We start from the raw sequence: 22,872 nt of genomic DNA on the forward strand, positions 1-22,872 counted from the left end.
CTTGCAGTCAAAAGTATAGCCCATTATCGAACATGCAACATCAAAGTAGCCACCCTTTGCCTTGATGACAGCTTTGCACACTCTTGGCATTCTCTCAACCAGCTTCATGAGGTAGTCACCTGGAATGCATTTCAATGAACAGGTGTGCCTTGTTCAAAGTTAATTTGTGGAATTTCTTTCCTTCTAATTGCGTTCAAGCCAATCAGTCGTGTTGTGACAAGGTAGGGTGGTATACAGAAGATAGCTCTATTTGGTAAAACACCAAGTCCATATTATGACAAGTGCAGCTCAAATAAGCAAAGAGAAACGACAGTCCTTTACTTTAAGACATGAAGGTCAGTCAATCTGGAAAATTTCAAGAACGTTTCTTGAAGTGCAGTCGCAAAAACCATCAAGCGCTATGATGAAACTAGCTCTCACGAGGACCGCCACAGGAAAGGAAGACCCAGAGTTACCTCTGCTGCAGAGGATAAGTTTATTAGAGTTACCAGCCTCAGATTGCATCCCAAATAAATGCTTCACAGAGTTCAAGTAACAGACACATCTCAACATCAACTGTTCAGAGGAGACTGCATGAAATCAGGCCTTTTTGGTTGAATTTCTGCAAAGAAATCCCAACTGAAGGACACCAATAAGAAGAACAGACTTGCTTGGGCCAAGAAACATGAGCAATGGACATTAGACCAGTGGAAATCTGTTCTTTCGTCAGAGGAGTCCAAATGTGAGATTTTTGGTTCCATCCGCCATGTCTTTGTGAGACGCAGAGTAAGTGAACGGATGATCTCTGTCATTGTGCTTTGCTGGTGACACTGTTGGTGATTTATTTATAATTCAAGGCACACTTATCCAGCATGGCTACCACAACATTCTGCAGCGAAACGCCATCCCATCTGGTTTGCACTTAGTGGGACTATCATTTGTTTTTCAACAGGACAATGACTCAACACACCTCCAGGCTGTTTAAGGGCTATTTTACCAAGAAGGAGAGTGATGGGAGTGCTGCATCAGATGACCTGGCCTCCAGAATCACCCAACCTCAACCAAATTGAGATGGTTTGGTATGAGTCGGACCGCAAAGTGAAGGAACAGCAGTATGTGGGAACTCCTTCAAGACTGTTGGAGAAGCATTCCAGATTAAGCTGGTTGAGAATTTAACACTTTTTTGGTTACTACATGATTGCATGTGTGTTATTTCATACTGTTGATGTCTTCACTATTATTCTACAATGTAGAAAATAGTAAAGATAAAGAAAAACCCTTAAAATGGAGTAGGTGTCCAAACTTGACTGGTGCTGTAGATTCAACGGTTGTAAAGATGGGGCTGACGTCTGTCCGTAATAAAGAGATGCTCTACTTTTTTGACACCACATTCCAAAAACCAAATCCCGCAGGCTCTAGTTTTGTCTAATCTCGATTATTGTCCAGTCGTGTGGTCGAGTGCTGCAAGGAAAGACCTAGTTAAGCTGCAGCTGAACAAGAACAGAGGCACGTCTTGCTCTTCATTGTAATCAGAGGGTTGATATAAATACTATGGCATGCCAGTCTCGCTTGGCTAAGAGTTGAGGAGAGACTGACTGCATCACATTCTTTTTATAAGTGACATCAATGTGTTGAAAATCCCAAATTGGTTGCAGTCAACTTACACAGCTGACACACATTTACCCCACCAGACATGCCACCAGGGGTCTTTTCACAGTACCCAAATCCAGAACAAATTCAAGCGTACAGTATTATAGAGAGACATTATTGCATGGAACTCCGTTCCATCTCATATTCCTCAAGTGAACAGAAAACCTTTTTTTTTTTTTTTTAAACAGATAAAGCAACACCTCACGGCACAACACCTTTCCCCAATTTGACCTAGATAGTTTGTGTGTATGTACAGTTGTGGACAAAAATATTGGCACCCTTGCACTTTTTTCAAATAATGCACCATTTCTTCCAGAAAACTGTTGAAATTCAAAAATAGTTTGGTATCCACATATGTATGGTCTTCGGTGTGCAGTTGAACGAAACAAAACCCCAAAACATTTAGGGAATTATTTACTAAAATAATAAAATTTACTAAGGCACATTTGTGGCCTGCTGGAGGTCATTTTGCAGGGCTCTGGCAGTGCTACTCCTTGCACAAAGGCGGAGGTAGCGGTCTTGCTGCTGGGTTGTTGCCCTCCTACGGCCTCCTCCACATCTCCTGATGTACTGGCCTGTCTCCTGGTAGCGCCTCCATGCTCTGGACACTACGCTGACAGACACAGCAAACCTTCTTGCCACAGCTCGCATTGATGTGCCATCCTGGATGAGCTGCACTACCTGAGCCACTTGTGTGGGTTGTAGACTCCGTCTCATGCTACCACTAGAGTGAAAGCACCGCCAGCATTCAAAAGTGACCAAAACATCAGCCAGGAAGCATAGGAACTGAGAAGTGGTCTGTGGTCACCACCTGCAGAATCACTCCTTTATTGGGGGTGTCTTGCTAATTGCCTATAATTTCCACCTTTTGTCTATTCCATTTGCAAAACAGCATGTGAAATTTATTGTCAATCAGTGTTGCTTCCTAAGTGGACAGTTTGATTTCACAGAAGTGTGATTGACTTGGAGTTACATTGTGTTGTTTAAGTGTTCCCTTTATTTTTTTGAGCAGTGTATTTTGGAGTGCAATGTTGGACCCAGTGTCAGAAAGCTGGGTCTCTGTCGAAGGTCATGGGTCTTCCAGCAGGACAATGACCCCAAACACACTTCAAAAAGAACCCAGGAATGGTTCAAGACAAAACACTGGACTGTTCTGAAGTGGCCAGCATTGAGTCCAGATCTAAATCCCATTGAAAACTTGTGGAGAGATCTGAAAACAGCAGTTAAGAGAAGGCACCCTTCTAATCTGGGAGAACTAGGGCAGTTTGCACAAGAGGAGTGGGACAAAACTGCCAGTACAGAGGTGCAGGAAGCTTATTGATGGTTATAAGAAGCGCTTAATTGCAGTTATTTTGACCGAAGGCTGTGCTACCAAATATTAAGTCTAGGGTGTCAATTTTGTCAATGCCATTTCTGTTTATTTTCTGATTTAAATGGATATATTAAGTTCTGAATCAAAAACAAAGGTTCTGTAATATTAAAAGTGAAATAAAGAATTGTGGGGACCAAATATTGAATTTCAACTTATTTGGGGGAAAATTGTGAGTTACTTGAAAAAACTGCAAGGGTGCCAATATGTTTGGCTACGTGTGCCTTTTTTAATTGATGTAGTTCTGTCCTTGAGCTGTTCTTGTCTAATGATGTTTTGTATTATGTTTCATGTTTTGTGTGGACCCCAGGAAGAGTAGCTGCTGCTTTTGCAACAGCTAAATACCAACTGCTTAAAATGTCATTTTCAAACATTTGCCAAAATGCAATTTGGGTCCATATGTGACAGATGAAAATCTTAGTTAAAAACTTAGAGGGGGAATCTAATAGCAACAACTAGGATGTGTTGCTAATATGACTAGGATTGTGCCTTTGGCTTCTGGACAACGAAATAAAGTTTATATGAAAACCAATAGAACAGGAAAGAAATTCTGGTTAATGGCATGAGGAAAGGCTTTATAAAAGAATTTCCTCCACATTTCTATGGTTAGGTTTTGGCTAGGCTACTTTGAAGCAAGGTAAGACGTGCCTCATTATTTGAAGTAAAATAAAACATTCAGGTTTCAAAGAATTATACTGCCTCAAGTTCAGATTGTAAAGTGGTGGGTGACGCGCTGATACCTGCCTACCGTTGTCTATAGCGAATGGGAGGCGCACTTTAATTATGAGTTGAGAAATAAAAAGCGAAGGGGGCTTGAACCGAAGATAAATAAGCATTGTCGTTTTCGAGTCAACCGTTTTAGCAGTGTGTGCCACCAGGAAAGCAATGATGGTTACTGTCCATGACCGCTATTTGACAAGTCCATACGGCTCTTCGACAAAGAAAATAAACAGTACAATAAACTTTAATGTTGTATAGACCTCCTTTATGTACAGTGGTTCTTCCTTTAAAAGTTTTGAGCTTTGCCGCGACCGTTAGTGGTAGATTGTGGCATTCTGTCATTGCACCACACTATCACAAGGGGGAGTTAGAACGCTGATCTATCGGTGGCACAAATTGACTATCTTTTGTAAATTAAGGGAGGTGTGCTCAGTCCGAGAGTCTCCTCTGGCACTAGAGTCCTGCATCAGGCAACAACAAAAATAACTGTCGGTGGCCTGGAGTTAACCTTTTCTCAATAGGGGGTGCTGTTTTCACTTTGTAAAAATTTTGTTCCCAAATTAAACTGCCTCGTACTCAATTCTTGCTCGTACAATATGCATATTATTATTACTATTGGATAGAAAACACTCTCTAGTTTCTAAAACCGTTTGAATTATATCTGTGAGTAAAACAGAACTCGAGTTGGAGCAAACTTCCTGTGAGGAAGTGAGAAATCTGAAATAAGGCAGGCTGTTCTAGGGTCAGTTTATTAATTTGCATGTCTTCTATTGGTCGAGATGCACTGCATACGCCTTCCCCTAGATGTCAGCAAATAGTGAGAATTGGAATGGAGTTGCTAGGCAGATCTGAGGCCATATAAGGGCTCTTGGAACCGGGGGTGCACTCTTTTCAACATTCGCCATGACGCAAGACAGACCTCAGGATGGCGTTCTGGAAAGCTCCCGTTATAGGCCTTAGATATATCCGGCTCTGATTTTATTCGATATAGGTGTTAAGAACGTCATAATGTAGTTATTTTAAACCGAGTTATCATTTTATATCAGTATATTGGGATTTTCGGAATTTTCTTTGTGCTGCGTTATAGTGAGTTGGGCACGTCTTCGCCACATGGCTAATGTTTACTGCTAATTCCAAAGTTGAAGGCGACAATCTACAACCGAGCAACGATTCTTCTGGACAAAGGACAACTTGCCCAAGATTCTGATGAAAGCTCATCAAAAAGTAAGAACTATTTATGATGTTAATTCGTTGTTCTGTTGAAAAATGTAAAACTCCTATTCCGCCATTAATTTCGGTGCGGTCTCGCTTTAACGCACGCTGTATGTCGTAGTAACGTTAATTTTACAAATCTAACACAGCGGTTGCATTAAGAACTAATGTATCTTTCATTTGCTGTCCAACCTGTATTTTTTTGTCAAGTTTATGATTAGTTACTGATTAGATTAGGTGCCTCTCCCAAGATTTCTCCCGACATTTTGTTTGCATTTTGGCTACTATTCATATTGTATAACCACGATTTGTGCCGCTAAATATGCACATTTTCGAACAAACTCTATATGTATTGTGTAATATGATGTTATAGGACTGTCATCTGAAGAAGTTTGAGAAGGTTAGTGAAAAAATTAATATCTTTTGCTGGTTTATTCGTTATCGCTATTGTTGGCTTGAATCAATGCTGTTGTGTGGTTGGCTATTGTAGTAAGCTAATATAATGCTATATTGTGTTTTCGCTGTAAAACACTTAAAAAATCTGAAATATTGGCTGGATTCACAAGATCTTTGTCTTTCATTTGCTGTACGCTGTGTATTTTTCATAAATGTTTTATGATGAGTATTTAGGTAATTCACGTTGGTCTCTGTAGTTATTCTAGTTGCTTTGGTGAGAGTTGTGATGGTGGCTGCAATGTAAAACTATGATTTATACCTGAAATATGCACATTTTTCTAACAAAACATATGCTATACAATAAATATGTTATCAGACTGTCATCTGATGAAGTTGTTTCTTGGTTAGTGACTATTTATATCTTTATTTGGTCGAAATTGTGATAGCTACCTATGAAGGAAAAAAATGGTGGGGAAAAAAAGTTGTGCATTTTGCTATCGTGGTTAGCTAATAGAAATACATAGTGTCTTCCCTGTAAAACATTTTAAAATGTGAGCTAACTGTGAGCTTTGGAACGCCACCTCCTGTTTGTGAACTCTGCAAACAACGTGTCCTTGATGGGCTAGAAGCCATCCACGGTGGGCTATCAGCAGGACAATAGACTCTTGCCCGAGTTTAGGGACTTTAAATATACAGTATTAATGGATGCTTGCGAGACATGTCACTTCTCCCATACATCTTTTGCATAGCCCACCAAATGCACTGTTTTCTAGCCACATCTGGATGGATCCATAACGAATTACTATGGGAATAAATATCACTGAACGATAGAGCATGGGGACTGGTCTCTATAAATCAATCAGATTTTTATGTGGAAATGTAAGGATTATTTTTCTCTTCACTCGCAATCACTAGGCCTACTCCCGACTGGTCATGTTGTACAGCGCCATATTTTCCTAACTGAAACCCTTAACTAAAATCGCTTTAACCATGATTGTGATGACATGTACAAATGAATGAGTGATTGATTGATGTACTGTATATTTAAGTAGGCATTTATGCCAATAAGTAAGTTAGGCATAAACAGCTACAGTAACAAATTCATTTGTTTTCTTGGAATAGAAACACGTTGTACCGTGCCATATTACCCCAAAGGAAACCCTTAGGCATACAGTACATTGGCTACAATAAGAAATGCATTTTCGTTTTTCTTGTAATAGAAAAACCATAATATTCATCAAATTAATTAAGCTACATTTCTAAAAATCAATCCCATATAGTCTGTTCTATTCAAGGCTCCCTTAGACTTTTAGGCCTACAGCTCCATGTCATTTCAAAAGCGTAGCTTCTCAAAAATGCCCTCTGGTGGGAAAACTAGCACTAACTACCAATAATAGCAACAATGGCTGACACTTAAATAACGTGCCATAGAATTTTGCGGAAGCCCGCAAGCTGTTCTGCAGTACGACGCAAATTTTAAAGGAAGAACCACTGTATAGACCTCCATCATTTCTCCGTAAAAGCACATGGTGTATGTGAACTGGATAAGCCAAAACGTGGGATTTAGTCATATGCGAAATAACCCTCATGAACTTTGTCTAAGGTAATGTTAGCGTAGTCAAGGATGCGATGATCATGCAATATTGGCACTCTACACTTGACAGACCAAGTGAAGGGGAACAAAAGTAAACCTTGAATTTGGAGGTTTAAATATATCCCTCTTGTGGCCAAGTTGACCTATTTTTAGAAATACTATTGGTTTGTGGAGAAAAAGTTTGAGATCTTTGATAGGCTGATGCAGAATTTGTTACAGGACATAATTACGTCCACCTGGTGAGGTTAGAATAGCGCTGAATGTGCCATGTTATATAATGGGAACAGCCAACATGTAGCCTTTGATCATGTGCAACTACGTCTACGATTTTAATTGGCTGATGCTTAAAAACCTCTTAACGTTCACAAGTATGGCCACCCTGAGTCTGACACACACTCTAGGTGTGTGAACGTTTAAACCTTAAAACAAAGTTGGGACCCTTAATGTTAAGAAAAATCCTGTTTAAACGTTAAGAAAACATTTCCATTTGTCACATCCCTAACACAACACTGCTGAATGTTCTGCACTCATGTTGCCGAAACTTCTGTACTTTTTCGATACTAGAATTTGTGTTACTTCTATCAAATGTGTCTCCCGTAGTAGTTTACTGATTGAAAGAGGATGAAATTGGCCAATCAGCACAGCCAATGTCCCCTTATAGCACGAGCGCACCGTGCCTGCTCCACTTACTCAATGCCAGCTGTAGCCTGTCCTGAACCACTGCACTCACTGAGTCTGGGCTGCATCATGTTAGCTCCCCCACTCATGCTGCACAGAAGTTAACACACTTGAATAATGCAACACGGAATGTAGAACTGCTGCAAATTGTTAAAAGGGAAACAATTTTTTACAACTTCATATTCAGAATCTCCACCCCAACATCAACATGTGAAATGCACCATTTTCACGTTGGGGTGGTGGTACTGGAGATTATGAATTTGAAGTTGAAAAAAATTGTGAAATATCCCTTTAATTGCTGTTTGCAAAACAACGTCCATTACATTCTTGAACACTTTACAATGCAAGATGCCGGTAGCTTCCCACTTTATAGGCGAACCTTCCTTGCTAGCTTACAGCGAGAGATAACAATCAGTTCACTACCCTAGTACTTCGTTTGTGATAATATGCAAACCGTAACGAAAAAAACAGATTGTCACCAAACATCAGTCATTGACAAAAACTTTACTCATTCACCTTGTCTCCCTCGCCTCAGTCTGTCACAACTCTCCAGTCTTTCTCACTGTGTGTGAATGACGTCATTCGGTCTTGAGACAGTGCACACTTTTATAAAAGATATCCCTTGTTCTATGCAAATGTTGTTGATCAGTACAATATGTCCCAAATGGAAAGGAAACATTGTTTTTCATCTGCAGCCCCAATAAATCAGACAAAACAAGCACACACTCCTATTGAATATTAATTTACCTCACAGGAGGCTGGTGAGGGGAGGACGGTTCCATAACAATGGCTGGAATGGAATCAAACACATGCAAACCATGTGTGTGGTGTTTGATTTCATTCCATTCCAGCCATAAGTATAAACCCGTCCTCCCCAATTAAGTTGCCACCAGACACCTGTGATTCACCTGTATTGTGAATAGACCTAGGCTATATCTTGATTAAACCAGTTTATTAATAGAGATTTATCATTCAAATCAATTATTACTATTATGTTGTTTTGGAGGTAGATTGGTAAAAACTAAGTCAAATCGATTGTATCACTATATAATTGATTCTTTAATACATGGCTATCTCTTGAACTCAATAGAGCTGTCTGGATCAAGTGCCATTCTGTGACTGGCAAATACGGCAGAAAATGTGGGTATCGTGACAACAGGATTCTGCACTGCAGTACAGCTGCTCTCAGCCTCCCTCTCTCCTTGGTCTGTCCCAGACTCACAGCCTGCCCTCTCACACCCCCGTCGTCATACATCTCTCCTCCACTGCTCACTCTCCCTCTTCCTTTCCATCTATTCCTCTCATCGTTCTCTTCACTTTCTCCATCTGTATTTTAACCAGGATGGATGCATTCTCTATCCTCTCTCCCATTCTCTTTTTTCCACAGTCCCCCATCCTTTCCCGCTATCCCTCCTTCCCTCCTCTGTAGCAGGCAGGCAAGGCAATATTATCAGCAGTCTTTCCAGTTGGTGTTGATGTGCTATTAGGGGGTGCATAAATCACAGCCTCGCCCGTGACCAGACCATCTGATAAAGACCAAGGCCCATCTTAAGGCTAAGTTCATCTTTACAACCTTTGTAGGACCTAGGCTTGGGCGGTATCCAGATTTTCATTATTGTCATACCATCCTACTTTCATACTGGGATTTACGGCATAGCACACAAGGGGGTGCTAAAATGCAAGAAAAGCCCATTGGGCCTCTAACCAGACTACAAAATTAGCACAAACGAATAGCGAAATCGCGTAGCTAAATGTTAACGCTAAAACTAACCTAAACGAATTGCAAAAACAGGCAAATTCATCTTATAAAAAGTTAGACAAGCATAGTTAGCAGCTACCAAATGTTTTTATTTTTCAACTGGTAATTAAAGTGTGCCTCCCATTCACCATTCAAGTGCAGGCAACAGGCTATATAAGCACGTCATCCACCACTTTACAACGTGAGCTGGAGGCAGTATGTATTTTGAAAACCTACCAATTTTTTTGAATCCTGATTGTTTTAATTCATATTATTAGGCATGTCTTACCTTATTTCAAAGTAGCTTACAGGCAAAATCCGACCATGGAAATGTGGAGACAATTATTTTATTTAGGTTTCATAGGCGGCGCGTGAGTTTCAAGTTTAGGGAAGCTTGAAACATTTCTACTGTTCTGCGTGCGAGTTATGATTTCCATATGTGCATTTTTGTGGAACCCGTTTCATTTCAATAATAATGTTGTTTTCGTTTCATGTGGTTAATCATAAAAATCTGAATGAAAAAAATCAAAAAGTTTAAAGTGAACTAATGCAAGATCACCAGCCATGTGGACACATTGATACACTGATCCATTCTGCCCTACCAGGCAAAAAGGCAGTAACTGCTAATTTGGTTGAAAATTAGTTAGCCATTTTTGCTAGATTAAATACATGCTTAATCATGTTGACAAGTATCCTGCCTCTATTGTATTGTGTTTTGTAGGGGTCATGTTAGCAGTAACTGCATAAATTTACTGTGAAACCAAGGTAAATAAAAACAATTTCTCAGTTCCACACTATGAGCAGTTACTGAATTTTTGTTTGGTAGGGCAGCATTCCACACGCTAAAGAAATTAGCGCGTGGAACTCATAGCCTATAGGCCAATGTAGCAGTAGGACAATAACTTCCATTGGGCTTTCACACTGAGGATTGGTGATTATCGAATGGGAGATTGAGACATCACAAATATTTTGGGGGGGTATTCTCACTTAACTTCTTATGGATGAAGGGCAGTATTGAGTAGCTTGGATGAATAAGGTGCCCAGAGTAAACTGCCTGCTACTTAGGCCCAGAAGCTAAGATATGCATATTATTAGTAGATTTGGATAGAAAACACTCTGAAGTTTCTAAAACTGTTTGAATGATGTCTGTGAGTTAAGATCAAATTCATGTTTTCAATGACAGCCTAGGAACAGTGGGTTAATAACTGCCTTGTTCGGGGGCAAAACGACAGATTTTTACCTTGTCAGCTCGGCGATTCAATCTTGCAACCTTTTGGTTACTAGTCCAACGCTCTAACCACTAGGCTATCTGCCGCCCCATTAATAATGGCATATCCAGAAACTATCATTTCGAAAACAAAAACCGTTCCGTATTTTATCGAACAGGTGGCAATCCTAAGTCTAAATATTGCTCTTACATTGCACTACCTTCAATGTTATTCTAGAAAATTAATTACGGTCTTTGTTAGGAAGAAATGGTCTTCACAACAGTTCGCAATGAGCCAGGTGGCCCAAACTGCTGCATATACCCTGACTCTGCTTGCACTGAACGCAAGAGAAGTTACACAATTCCGCTAGTTAATATTGCCTACTAACATGCATTTATTTGAACTAAATGTGCAGGTTTAAAAAAATATATTTCTGTATTGATTTTAAGAAAGGCATTGATGTTCATGGTTAGGTACATTTGTGCAGCGATTGTGCTTTTTTCACGAATATGCTTTTCAAAGTTGAAGTAGGCTGTGATTTGATGGTAAATTAACAGGCACCGCTTTGATTATATGCAACGCAGGACAAGCTAGTTAACCTAGTAATATCATCAGCCATTACTAACCGTGCTTCTACACCTGCATTGCTTGCTGGTTGGGGTTTTAGGCTGGGTTTCTGTACAGCACTTTGAGATATCAGCTGATGTAAGAAGGGCTATATAAATAAATTTGATTTGAACCATGTGTAGTTAACTAGTGCTTATGTGAAGATTGATTGTTTTTTATAAGCAAAGTTTAATGCTAGCTAGCAACTTACCGTGGCTCCTTGCAGCCACAAGGTCCTTTAGATTGCTGCACTCGCGTAACAGGTGGTCAGCCTGCCACGCAGTCTCCTTGTGGATTGCAATGTAATCGGTGCCCACCGATTGATATGAAAACTTGAAATCGGCTATAATTAAAATCGGTCAACCTCTAATACATAGGCATGGATTCACTGGTCACTTTAATAAATGGAACACTAGCCACTTTAAATAATGTTTACATACTGCTTTACTCATCTCATGTATATACTGTATTCTATTCTACTGTATTTTAGTCAATGCCACTCGGACATTGCTCGTCCTAATATTTATATTTCTTAATTTCATTCTTTTACTTTTAGATGTGTATTGTTGTGAATTCGTAGATACTACTGCACTGTTGGAGCTAGGAACACAAGCATTTCGCTACACGCGCAATAACATCTGCTAAATATATGTGTATGTGACCAATAAAATGTGATGTGATTTGATTAGATTATACTCTGATGCGCTCTGCAGAGACTGGCAGGACAGTGTGCAAAACATTGCATCCGGAGGACACTGATCAATTCTGATCGGAGTAGCCTAATTTTTTTAAGTGATTTTTGTTTACTTGTCTATTCGGACAACTTAAATCTGTATTTTTTTTTTACTTGCAAGCGGACAAGCATTAATGTCGAGCCCTGAAGCAATTCTAGCTGTTATATCTTTAGATTCCCCCTTTAAGATTCTAACAAAGATTTTCATCTCTGTCACATATGGAACTGCTATCAGGATCGCTGTTTAGAATGGTGTTGTCCCGCAAATTGTACTTTGTCAAATGTTTCAAAATGACGTTTTATTGGCTGCTTCATTACATGTGTTGCATGTTCTATTAAAGACGCATTAGCACAATCTAAATGTGATTTATTACCCTAATCTAAAATGTGATTTCTGTCATTGTGAGCACCGTGGGTGGACAACCTAATGGGTTATGCACCAAATGCATATGGGTACGATAAATTTCACAAATGACCGGTAAATTAAAATCTTCCCGTCACGTTGTCTGGCTCCATTTTCTTAACGGAAACCCTGACACACACGCACAAATGACAAGCACAAACCCATTCATGCTGATGCGTTTTAGCTCACACACTAGAGTTCAATGTGGAAGTGGAATTGGACAAGAGTGAGCGAGGCCTAAGCATGTTGATTGGTCTTCTTCCGGGATGACATCAGTGCTTGGCTGGGCCAGAGTGAGAGAAGGGCTGCTCTGTGTTGGCGAGGGGGCATGGTGCAGTGAGGGTGAAAGGGGGCTAGGCAGCAGAAGTGCAACAGTGGCGACTAAATCAGACAAACGTCAAAAGGAGTGGCGAGCAGCAGGCTGATGGAAAGATCCCCTGTGAACTGACCAACAAGACTCACTGTAATGCTCGGACTGAAAAACAGAGAGACGGAGGGCGTGACTGTGAAATGCAAGACATGATGGGATAGAAAGCAAAAGAGCTCAGAAGTGCCAGATAGATCAAATGTCATATGCTTCATAAACATGTGTAGACTAAGAGTGAAATGCTTACTTTACAGGCCCTTCACGACAATGCAGAGAAAAAAGGAGATATAATAGAAAAACAACTCAAAGAATAAATACACAATGAGAAACTTGGCTATATACACACACACACACACGAGGTACCAGTACCTACCTAGTCATGTGCAGGGGTACAAGGTAATTTAGATAGATATATACATAGGCAGGGATAAAGTGACTAGGCAACAGGATAGATAATAAACAGTAACAGGAGCGCATGTGATGAGTCAAAAGAGTGAGTGCAAAAGCTGGTCAGTGTCCTGTTGGTTCCAAACTTCTTGCATCGGTACCGCTTGCCGTGCGGTAGCAGAGAGAACAGTCTGACTTGGTGGCTTGAGTATGTTACAATTTTTAGGGCCTTCCTCTGACACTACCTGGTATAGAGGTGCTGGATGGTAGCGAGCATAGCCCCAGTTATGTACTGGGCCGTACGCACTACCTTCTGTAGCGTCTTGCTGGTCGGAAGCCAAGCAGTTACCATACCAAGAGGTGATGCAGCCAGCCAAGATGCTCTCAATGGTGACGCTGTGGAACCTTTTGCGAATCTGAGGGCCCAATCTTTTCAGCCTCCTGAGTGGGAAGAGGCTTTGTCATGCCCTCTTCATGACTGTGTTTGTGTGTGGACCATGATAATTCCTTAGTGATGTGGACACCGAGGAACTTGAAGCTCTCGACCTGCTCCACTACAGCCTCGTCGATGTGGATGGGGGTGTGCTCGGCCCTGTTTCCTGTAGTCCACGATCAGCTCCTTTCTCCTACTTACATTGAGAGAGGTTGTTGTCCTGGCACCACACTGCCAGGTCTCTGACCTCCTCCCTGTAGGCTGTCTCATCGTTGTTGGTGATCAGCCCTACCACCTTTGTGTCATAGGCAAACTTAACGATGGTATTGGAATCGTGCACGGCCACGCAGTCATGGGTGAACAGGAAGTAAGGGTGGGGAGTAAGCATGCACCCCAGAGGGGCCCTGTGTTGAGGGTCAGCATGGCGGATGGGTTGTTGCCTACCATCACCACCTGGGGGTGGCCCGCCAGGAAGTGCAGAAGCCAGTTGCAGAGAGCAATGCTTAATTCCAGAGTCCTTAGCTTAGTGATGAGCTTGGAGGGCACTATGGTTTTGAATGCTGAGCTGTAGAAAATATTATGGATATACTGACAAGATACAGGTGTCTCTCCCCTAACAATGGGAGTCATTGTCCACAAAAAGACAACTTGCTCTCGCCTATCCTTTCTTCGGATTGGTGTATACAACTCATTATTATAATCCTTTTTGTAATCCTTTTTGAATATTCGATGAGGATTGTTGACGTCAACCGTCAATATTCAATGGAAAGAGATGCTATGCTACTAATCTCATGCCACGAATATGCATAACCAGCGAGACAACTCCAATATAGAGTTTTTTTCTCAAAGTTGACAGATTTTCCGCCAAGTTGGGCCTTGCTCTTCCTCGTCAGCTATAGTCAATGAACAGCATTCTCACCTAGATGTTCCTTTTGTCCAGATGGGAAAGGGCAGTGTGGAGTGCAATAGAGATTGCGTCATCTGTAGATCTGTTGAGGTGGTATGCGAATTGGAGTGGTTCTAGGGTGTCTGGGATGATGGTGTTGATATGAGCCATGACCAGCATTTCAAAGCATTTCATGGCTACATGTGTGAGTGCTACGGGACGATAGTCTGGTTACCTGGGCGTTCTTGAACACAGGGACTATGGTGGTCTGCTTGAAACATGTAGGTATTACAGACGGTCAGGGAGAGGTTGAATATGTCAGTGAAGACACTTTCCAGCTGGTCAGCACATTTCTGTGTACCCGTCCTGGTAATCTGTGTATATTAATCTGTTTAAAAGGTTTTACTAACATCGGCTACGAAGAGTGTGATCACAGTCGTCCAGAACAGCTGATGCTCTCATGCATGGTACAGTGTTGATAGACTCGAAGCGAGCATAGAAGGTATTTAGCTCATCTGATAGGCTTGCTTCACTGGACAGCTCGCAGCTGGGTTTCCCTTTATAAATCGGAGATAGTATGCAAGCCCTCCCACATGCGACGAGAGTCAGAGCTGGTGTAGTAGGATTGGATCTTGGTCCTGTATTGACGCTTTGCCTGTTTGATGGTTCGTCTGAGGGCGTAGCGTGATTTCTTATAAGAGTCCGGATGTGTGTCCAGCTCCTTGAAAGCGGCAGCTCTAGCCTTTAACTCAGTGTGGCTGTTGCCTGTAATCTATGGCTTCTGGTTGGGAAATGGAGCCATTAACAAAAACGTTATCCTTAGGCTATATTTCAGAGCTAGTATATCAAATGACAGACGCCCTTTGATATAAACATTACATTTTTATTCCAGTCAGAACGCTGCAGCATGTTTAAAAGGGATACTGTGATATTTTGAGATTCAGGAAGTTTAATTACCCAGAGTCAGAGAAACTCATGGATACAATTTTTATGTCTCTGGGTGCAATTTTGAGATTATTTAAGTTAGCATATCGTGAGCTTAGCACAATTGCTGAAAGTCTCCCAGTACAGTAGCCAGCAGCCTTTCAAAAGTAAGGAAATAGACCTAACTACTCCAAAGCTGGGTGGTTGGTCATTTATAGTCTTAAAAAGCTAGTAATCCATTTTATAAATGTTAATTTTACTGATAATCATGAGAAACGAGATCTATCCACTTCCTCATTGTGTCCATGAATTATGAAGAAGCATAAATATGCAACAGTGTGTGTGTGAGGCTGTGTGTGCAAGCCACTCCTCCTACCATTGCGCTAGGACACACACACTAAAACCCAGCAGGGACTGGGCATGTGGAAAATGACCTGCAGTCTCCAGAACTAGTCTCTCTCAAGAGGTAACATAAATTAGAAAATAACCTTGAGCCCCTCATCTCAACCAGCAGCCTGGAGATCATATGTATTCTGAACACACTCGCTGTAGCCTATATATGAGCATGAAAAATGGCTGCTGGTTACAATGTGCATGAATTATTGATGTACTGCTGCTATACAGCTTGTTAGGCGCTACGATTTCCTCAACAATCAGATAACTCAGACCCATCTGCAAAGAGGAGTGGCTTGTCCAAGGTGGTGAGGGGACTTCACACGGTGTGCTCGAAACAACTGCTTCTTCTTCAAATGGAGTTTAAGAGGTAGGCACAGTATCAAAGGAGAAAACAGACTAGGTTGAGACATGGAACAGGTTTGAAATAGAACGATACGGGGAGGTAATACCTGCATTTTCATGATTAGAAACTCTCCTTTTTATTTTGTGTTTCAAAACGATTTGCTACAGTGTGCTATACTGTACAGCACAACCTGGATGGTTGCCAACGGTATGTCACCTCATCTCTCTGGGTCTGTTCATCTTAGGGCAGAAACGAGGTGTTTATAAAGCAGACCGATGAGCAATTCAACTGCTCATTAGGAGGTCCTCCCCAGATGATTGACCTGTTAGTTCTCCTCCTCCATCCATGCAACATTCACTCCATTTATCCTAATTGAGGTATCCAGGGAGCAGGGGCAACTGCATGTGGGGGGGTGAGAAAGGAGTCAGAGTAAGAAAGGAAGGCATAAAGAGAAAGAGGGCGAGAAAGAAATTGACAGAAAGAGGGGGCGAAGAAAGGAGCAAAAGACGCTAGTGTTTGAACTGCTGATAAATCTTTGTGTAGTCCCCCCCCAGACAGTCCGCCAGCCCTGATTAAATACAAGCCTGGTCTGTGACAGCTCTGAACACTGGTGTCACCGTCCCTCCCCATAACTCACCACTAGCCAGTTGAATAGGTAGGTTTACATTACCAATCCATGCAATACATCTAAGATTGCCGGGCCTAACGCACGATGACAGTACTTTCAACGTCTTATATGATTGGGTGGCGTGGAGTCAAACAAATATAGAGGCTCCAGCAGAAATGGAGAGCTGGTGGGTGGGGGTGGGGTTATGAATTGTCTTATGAACTGTCTGTTTCATGCAGCGTCAATGACTTTATGATCCATGGGCCCCTTTTCAAGAGCCATGGCAGATTTCTATGTGGCCTTACTGATACAAACCAGCAGTCTTATGGGGACTCAGTCAGTACTGCTCATAATGTTTTTAGATAGTGAGGTGGTTACCTTTTACCTTACCATTACTGGATACACTGTGTGTGTGTTGCTGTTAAGAAAGCTGAGCCCCCCCCCGAGAAGAAACTGTTACATTTCTTCAATGTTGAAACCATTAAGAAGGAAGCTAAACTGTACATTGAAACCTTCACTGCAGCCTCTCAGTGTAACTTGACAGATGAACTCAGAAAAAACGCAAGGGTGGGATAAGTTGGTTTAAGTCGGCCTAACCTTTGAAAATATATGCGAATGGAAATTTCACTGCCCACCCACACTAACTCCAACAGGCATAGTCTCTAATCGAGCTAAATTTACAGCAGTTACACAATATATTTTTAAAAGTATGTGGACTCCCATTCAAATTAGTGGATTCGGGTAATTTAGCCACACCCGTTGCTGACAGGTGTATAAAAATCGAGCACACAGCCACGCAATCTCCATAGACAAACATTGGCAGTAGAATTGCCTTACTAAGAGCTCAGTGACGTTCAACCTGCCACCGTCATAGGATGCCACCTTTCCAACAAGTCAGTTCGTCAAATTTCTGCCATGCTAGAGCTGTCCCCGTCAACTGTAAGTGCTGTTATTGTGAAGCGGAAACATCTAGAACAGACATGGGCAAACTACGGCCCGCGGGCCACATACGGCCCGTTAGGCTTTTTAATCCGGCCCGCCGAACTTGTCCAAATTATAGTAAAAACCTCCTTTTTTTCCCCTTTCCCTGCAATGCCCACGTTTCCCCAATAGATGGCGCACTCAAAACACATTGACCGTTGTTGGAGTGGCGCGTATTTCTCTTTATTTCACTTTAATTTTCACTTCGTTTCACGTCACCATTAAGCCCTTCTGTGAAAATGAGCGGACCAAAGAGAAGGAAAGTGGACAGCGAATGCCGAGTGTTTAATAAGGAGTGGACAACAAAATACTTCTTCACTGAAGTCCGATCAACGGCTGTATGTCTGATATGCCAAGAAGCTGTTGCGGTTTTCAAAGAGTACAATATCAGCCGTCACTTTGCCACGAAGCATGCAAACTATGCTAGCAAGCAGTCAACACAAGAACGGGCGGCGAAATAGTATGTAAATGCCATATCTTGCATATTCCTTGAGACAAATTTATTAACTGATAAGGGCTATTTTTCACATTTGAAAGACAGTTAATAAATTGGGTTGTAGTGTTCTTACTGTGCTATGAGGTTTGCACACACTACATTTAATGCTTTAGTATATCCGGCCCAAACACTCCCTCCAAATGCTCCTGGCCCGGCCCCTCTGTCAAATTTTAGAACCCATTGTGGCCCGCGAGTCAAAAAGTTTGCCCACCCCTGATCTAGAAGCAACAATGGCTCAGCTGCGAAGTGGAAGGCCACACAAGCTCACAGAACGGGACCGCAGAGTGCTGAAGCGTGTAAAAAAAATAATCTATCCTCGGTTGCAACACTCACTACCGAGTTCAAAACTGCCTCTGGAAGCAACGTCAGCACAAGAACTGTTTGTCAGGAGCTTCATGAAATGGGTTCCCATGGCCGAGCAGCCGCACACAAGCCTAATATCACCATGCACAATGCCAAGCATTGGCTGGAGTGTACAGCTCGCCGCCATTGGACTCTGGAGCAGTGGAAATGCCTTCTCTGGAGTGATGAATCACGCTTCACCATCTGACAGTCCGACGGACTAATCTGGGATTGGCAGGTGCCAGGAAAACGCTACTTGCCCCAACGCATAGTGCCAACTGTAAAGTTTAGAAGAGGAATAATGATCAAGGGCTGTTTTTCATGGTTCAGGCTAGTCCCCTTAGTTCCAGTGAAGGGAAATCTTAATGTTACAGCATACAATGACATTCTAGACGATTCTGTGCTTCCAACTTTGTGGCAACAGTTTGGGGATGGCCCTTTCCTGTTTCGACATGACAATGCCCCCGTGCACAAAGCGAGGTCCATACAGAAATGGTTTGTTGAGATTGGTGTGGAAGAACTTGACTGACCTGCATAGAGCGCTGACCCCAACAAACACTTTTGGGATGAATTAATACGTTAATGAGCACTACCTGTATCCAATGGGAGCATGGGTTACATTAACATGCTATGGAAATACATGTAATGTTGATTTTACAACAGCTAGTTAGTAATATCCCCAGACTGTACTCGGGTCAAAACGGACATAAGATTATCAGTCGTATGTGGTGTCTGTCTATACCATTGCGGTACTTATGCACCAACAGGACCCTACCCACAAGCCATAAGACTGCTAAATAATTAACCAAATAGCTACCCGGACTATCTACATTGATCCCTTTTGCACCAACTCTTTTGACTCATCACATACGCTGCTGCTACTGCTTATTATCTATCCTATTGCCTTGTCACTTTACCCTTACCTATATGTTCATATCTACCCAAATGAATTTGTACCCCTGCACATTAACTCGGTACTGGTACCCCGTGTACAAAACATTTCCTACACCTGCTCTTTCCATGACAAACCGACTAGGCGAATCAAGGTGAAAGCTATGATCCCTTATTGGATGTCCCTTGTTAAATCCACTTAAATATCAGTGTAGATGAAAAGGAGGAGACACGTTAAAGAAGGATGTTTAAGCCTTGAGACATGGATTGTGTATGTGTGCCATTCAGATGGTGAATGGGGAAGACAAAAGTGCCTTTGAACAGGGTATGGTAGTAGTTGCCAGGCACGCAGGTTTGAGTGTGCACTGCAACGTGGAACTGCAATGCAGCTGGGTTTTTAACGCTCAATAGTTTCCTGTGTGTATCAACAATAGTCTAACACCCAAAGGACATCCAGCCAACTTGACAACTGTGGGAAGCATTGGAGTCAACATGGGCCAGCATCCATGGGGATCGCTTTCGACACCTTGTAGAGTTTATGCACCAATGAATTGAGGCTGTTCTAAGGGCAAAATGGAGTGCAACTCAATATTAGGATCATTACTCATATATTTATTCCTCGTGTTACAATTTTTCTATGTTTCTCGGCATTTGTCAAAAAAAGCCCAGTAAGTAAGCATTTCATAGTTAGTTTACACCTGTTTACAAAACATGTGACAAATACAATTTTATTTGATGAGCGCTGACGGCGTACCACAAAAGTAGATATAGAGGTATTGCACATTTTGTTGAGACAACCAAAGTACTGTGTTCATGTTCTTCAGGAAGCATGGCATGATTTACTTATTTTCAATGTAACCACAAGATACTTTCCAGAGAGACCAGCAATGTAGCTAGCTGGGAATGCAATGACGTTACTCTTAAAAATGTAAACCCCATTTTTAAATTCAATTCAGTCTGGTATTAGAACGGTAGCCCCTATGTGCAAAAGCGGTGAGTCTGCGGAAAGCTGAGTATCTTGGCTATTGATCGGTGCCTTCAAATCTTTGGTGTGACTTACTACCATATATGGGCATACAAATTTATAAGGGAAGGCCAAGCCGATGACCTCATTTCAAGGTGGCTGCTACCTTCATTCCGGTGAGCGTTGCGAAGCATAAACAAAATAAACACGCAATACGTTGATACACAACGATTGCAGGGACTCCACAGACCATGAGAATATCTTATGTGTCTGCCTGTGATCTACCGTTATTGATCACCAGCCCGGAGAGTTAAAATATTTATTTTACACAACATTTTCACCAAACATCTTACAAGGTACGCTTAGATTTGGTCTGTGTTTGAGCTATAGATACATGGTGGGTATGAAGTTAATCTTTAAGTTGGTAGGAACAAATCTAGCCTATTTCCATGATGTATGACTTAATGGCAAAATCAAAATGTCCAATGAGTGACTAGGTTGGGAGAAAAAAACACAAAAAAAAATATATATATATATATATCCCCTGTATGTTCCCTGACACCACCACAATGTTTGTGAGAGGTTGATGTGGTAGAAATGTTGTTTTTATAGTGAACAATAACTTTTAGGCACATCCTGTGCAATTAGCACATTTGGACCCTTTGGAGCGTTTAAAAGGACACTTGAATGTACCCTGGATACCCCATTTGGGGCGGCAGCGTAGCCTAGTGGTTAGAGCGTTGGACTAGTAAATGAAAGGTTGCAAGATCGAATCCCCGAGCTGACAAGGTACAAAATCTGTCATTCTACCCCTGAACAAGGCAGTTAACCCACTGATCCTAGGCCGTCATTGAAAATAAGAATTTGTTCTTAACTGACTTGCCTAGTTAAATAAAGCTAAAAAAAAAAATTACATTTCTAGTTGTTGGCTCTATCAATCCCATCAATCCCATGTAGATTTCCGTCTAAATAGACATACCCAAAAGTAACTGATATTCATGTGTAACTACATGATTCTGACATGTAATAACTTGGTATATTTGGAAAGAGAACATCTGGGAGATAGGAGTTACATAGTTCAGAATACACAAAATCAAGCACACAAGTTTTTATTTTGAGTCATTGACAAGCTATACGTGAGCTATTGTTCACATGCTGTGGAAGCCATCCGATGAATTTCCAGCTCTAGTCATCAATAACTCACGTATAGCTTGTCAATGACTCAAAATAAAAACTTGTGTGCTTGATTTTGTGTATTCTGAACTATGTAACTCCTATCTCCCAGATGTTCTCTTTCCAAATATACCAAGTTATTACATGTCAGAATCATGTAGTTACACATGAATAACAGTTACTTTTGGGTATGTCTAGTTAGACGGAAATCTACATTTTGCCATTACATTTAAGTTTTGAGCTGGGACTGCTTAAACAGGATTGCGCACACATGGGCAGAGTTGACACTCTTTTTTGTGACGCAAGAGACGCAGCGGGTTTAGGTAGTGAGCTGAGCTAACTAACAGTCTCTCACACACACCCCTCAGTCAGTGTCAATTCTGTCTGCTTACGCGGACTGCTGCAGTTTTAAACTTACAAGTGCCGAGAAAAAGACATGCATGAAAATGTGTGCCTAGCTAACGTTGAACAAGGTCTATCCGTGCAAGGGAAACAGTAGCATATATCACCAGTTAATCGGAAGAAACAAAACAGGGTCTTTCACACACTGTACGAGTTGCCTCTTCGTGTGTGGCTTGGTAACAATGACGATGTACGACAGCTAGCCAGAGAGACGTTGTAGGCACTGTTCTCTCGAGAAGCGGTCTGCATACATGTTCTGAGCTAGTTAGTAGTAGCTAACGTTAGCTAACTAACGTTTAAAATGTTTACCTTGCGTTTCCTGGTTTCGGCAGACCCACTCCACACAAAGCATTGGTAAATGACCCGTAGATTCTGTTTCCAGTTATCCACTTTGAACCCGTTCACATGGGGGCACCCGGCTGGACTCATGACAGTAACAACATTCGTTTTGTGTATTTTTAGCGATGAAACGTGCTCCGTCCTAGTACTGACGTTAAAGAATTAGCTAGCTAGTTACGTTTAACGTTAGTTAGCCAGTTATCCGCCGATTGTTCCGATTCGGCTAGCTTGAGAGGTAGCCACAGCTAAATCGGAGGTAAATGCAGTACACATCAAAGAAATCCTTGAGTAATCCCATTCCAGAATTTTGACATTTTTCACCAATTAAATCCACATTTGGGTGGTATTGGTCGTTGGCCACACTTCGGAAGCTATATCCTTAGTTCCAGTTATTTTAGCTAGCTAATGTTCGGCAATGGAATTTCAACAGAACACCGCGAGCGTTGCTGCAAGCCCCACCTCATTCATTTCTCGATCGGCCAATGGAAAGGAGTGCCTGGTTTTGATTGGCGTGTATCGTTTCCGTATTATGTCCCACCCCTATTTGTAACCTGATATTGTGATTGGCTCAATTATTTTTACGAGCCTTATCCGCTCGTAAAACGAATCCCATTGGCTACATGAAGCGCTGGTACTGTACATTAGACTCAAATAT

At 41.7% G+C, this 22,872-nt stretch overlaps 1 protein-coding gene across 2 annotated transcripts in view; it reads right to left on the reverse strand.

The window, feature by feature from the left end:
• Window positions 1–22,628, reverse strand: part of LOC120029979 (ubiquitin carboxyl-terminal hydrolase 22-like) — a 45,340-nt gene extending 22,712 nt beyond the window's left edge. For both annotated transcript variants that reach the window (XM_038975293.1, XM_038975292.1), the window contains exon 1: window positions 22,188–22,628. In XM_038975293.1, the coding sequence (XP_038831221.1) occupies window positions 22,188–22,307 (120 nt within the window). In that variant the 5' untranslated portion in view covers window positions 22,308–22,628. The remainder of the gene's footprint in view (window positions 1–22,187) is intronic.
• Window positions 22,629–22,872: the final 244 nt, after the last annotated feature.

This window comes from Salvelinus namaycush, chromosome 35 (assembly GCF_016432855.1).
Source record: "Salvelinus namaycush isolate Seneca chromosome 35, SaNama_1.0, whole genome shotgun sequence".
Taxonomy (NCBI): Eukaryota; Metazoa; Chordata; class Actinopteri; order Salmoniformes; family Salmonidae; genus Salvelinus; species Salvelinus namaycush.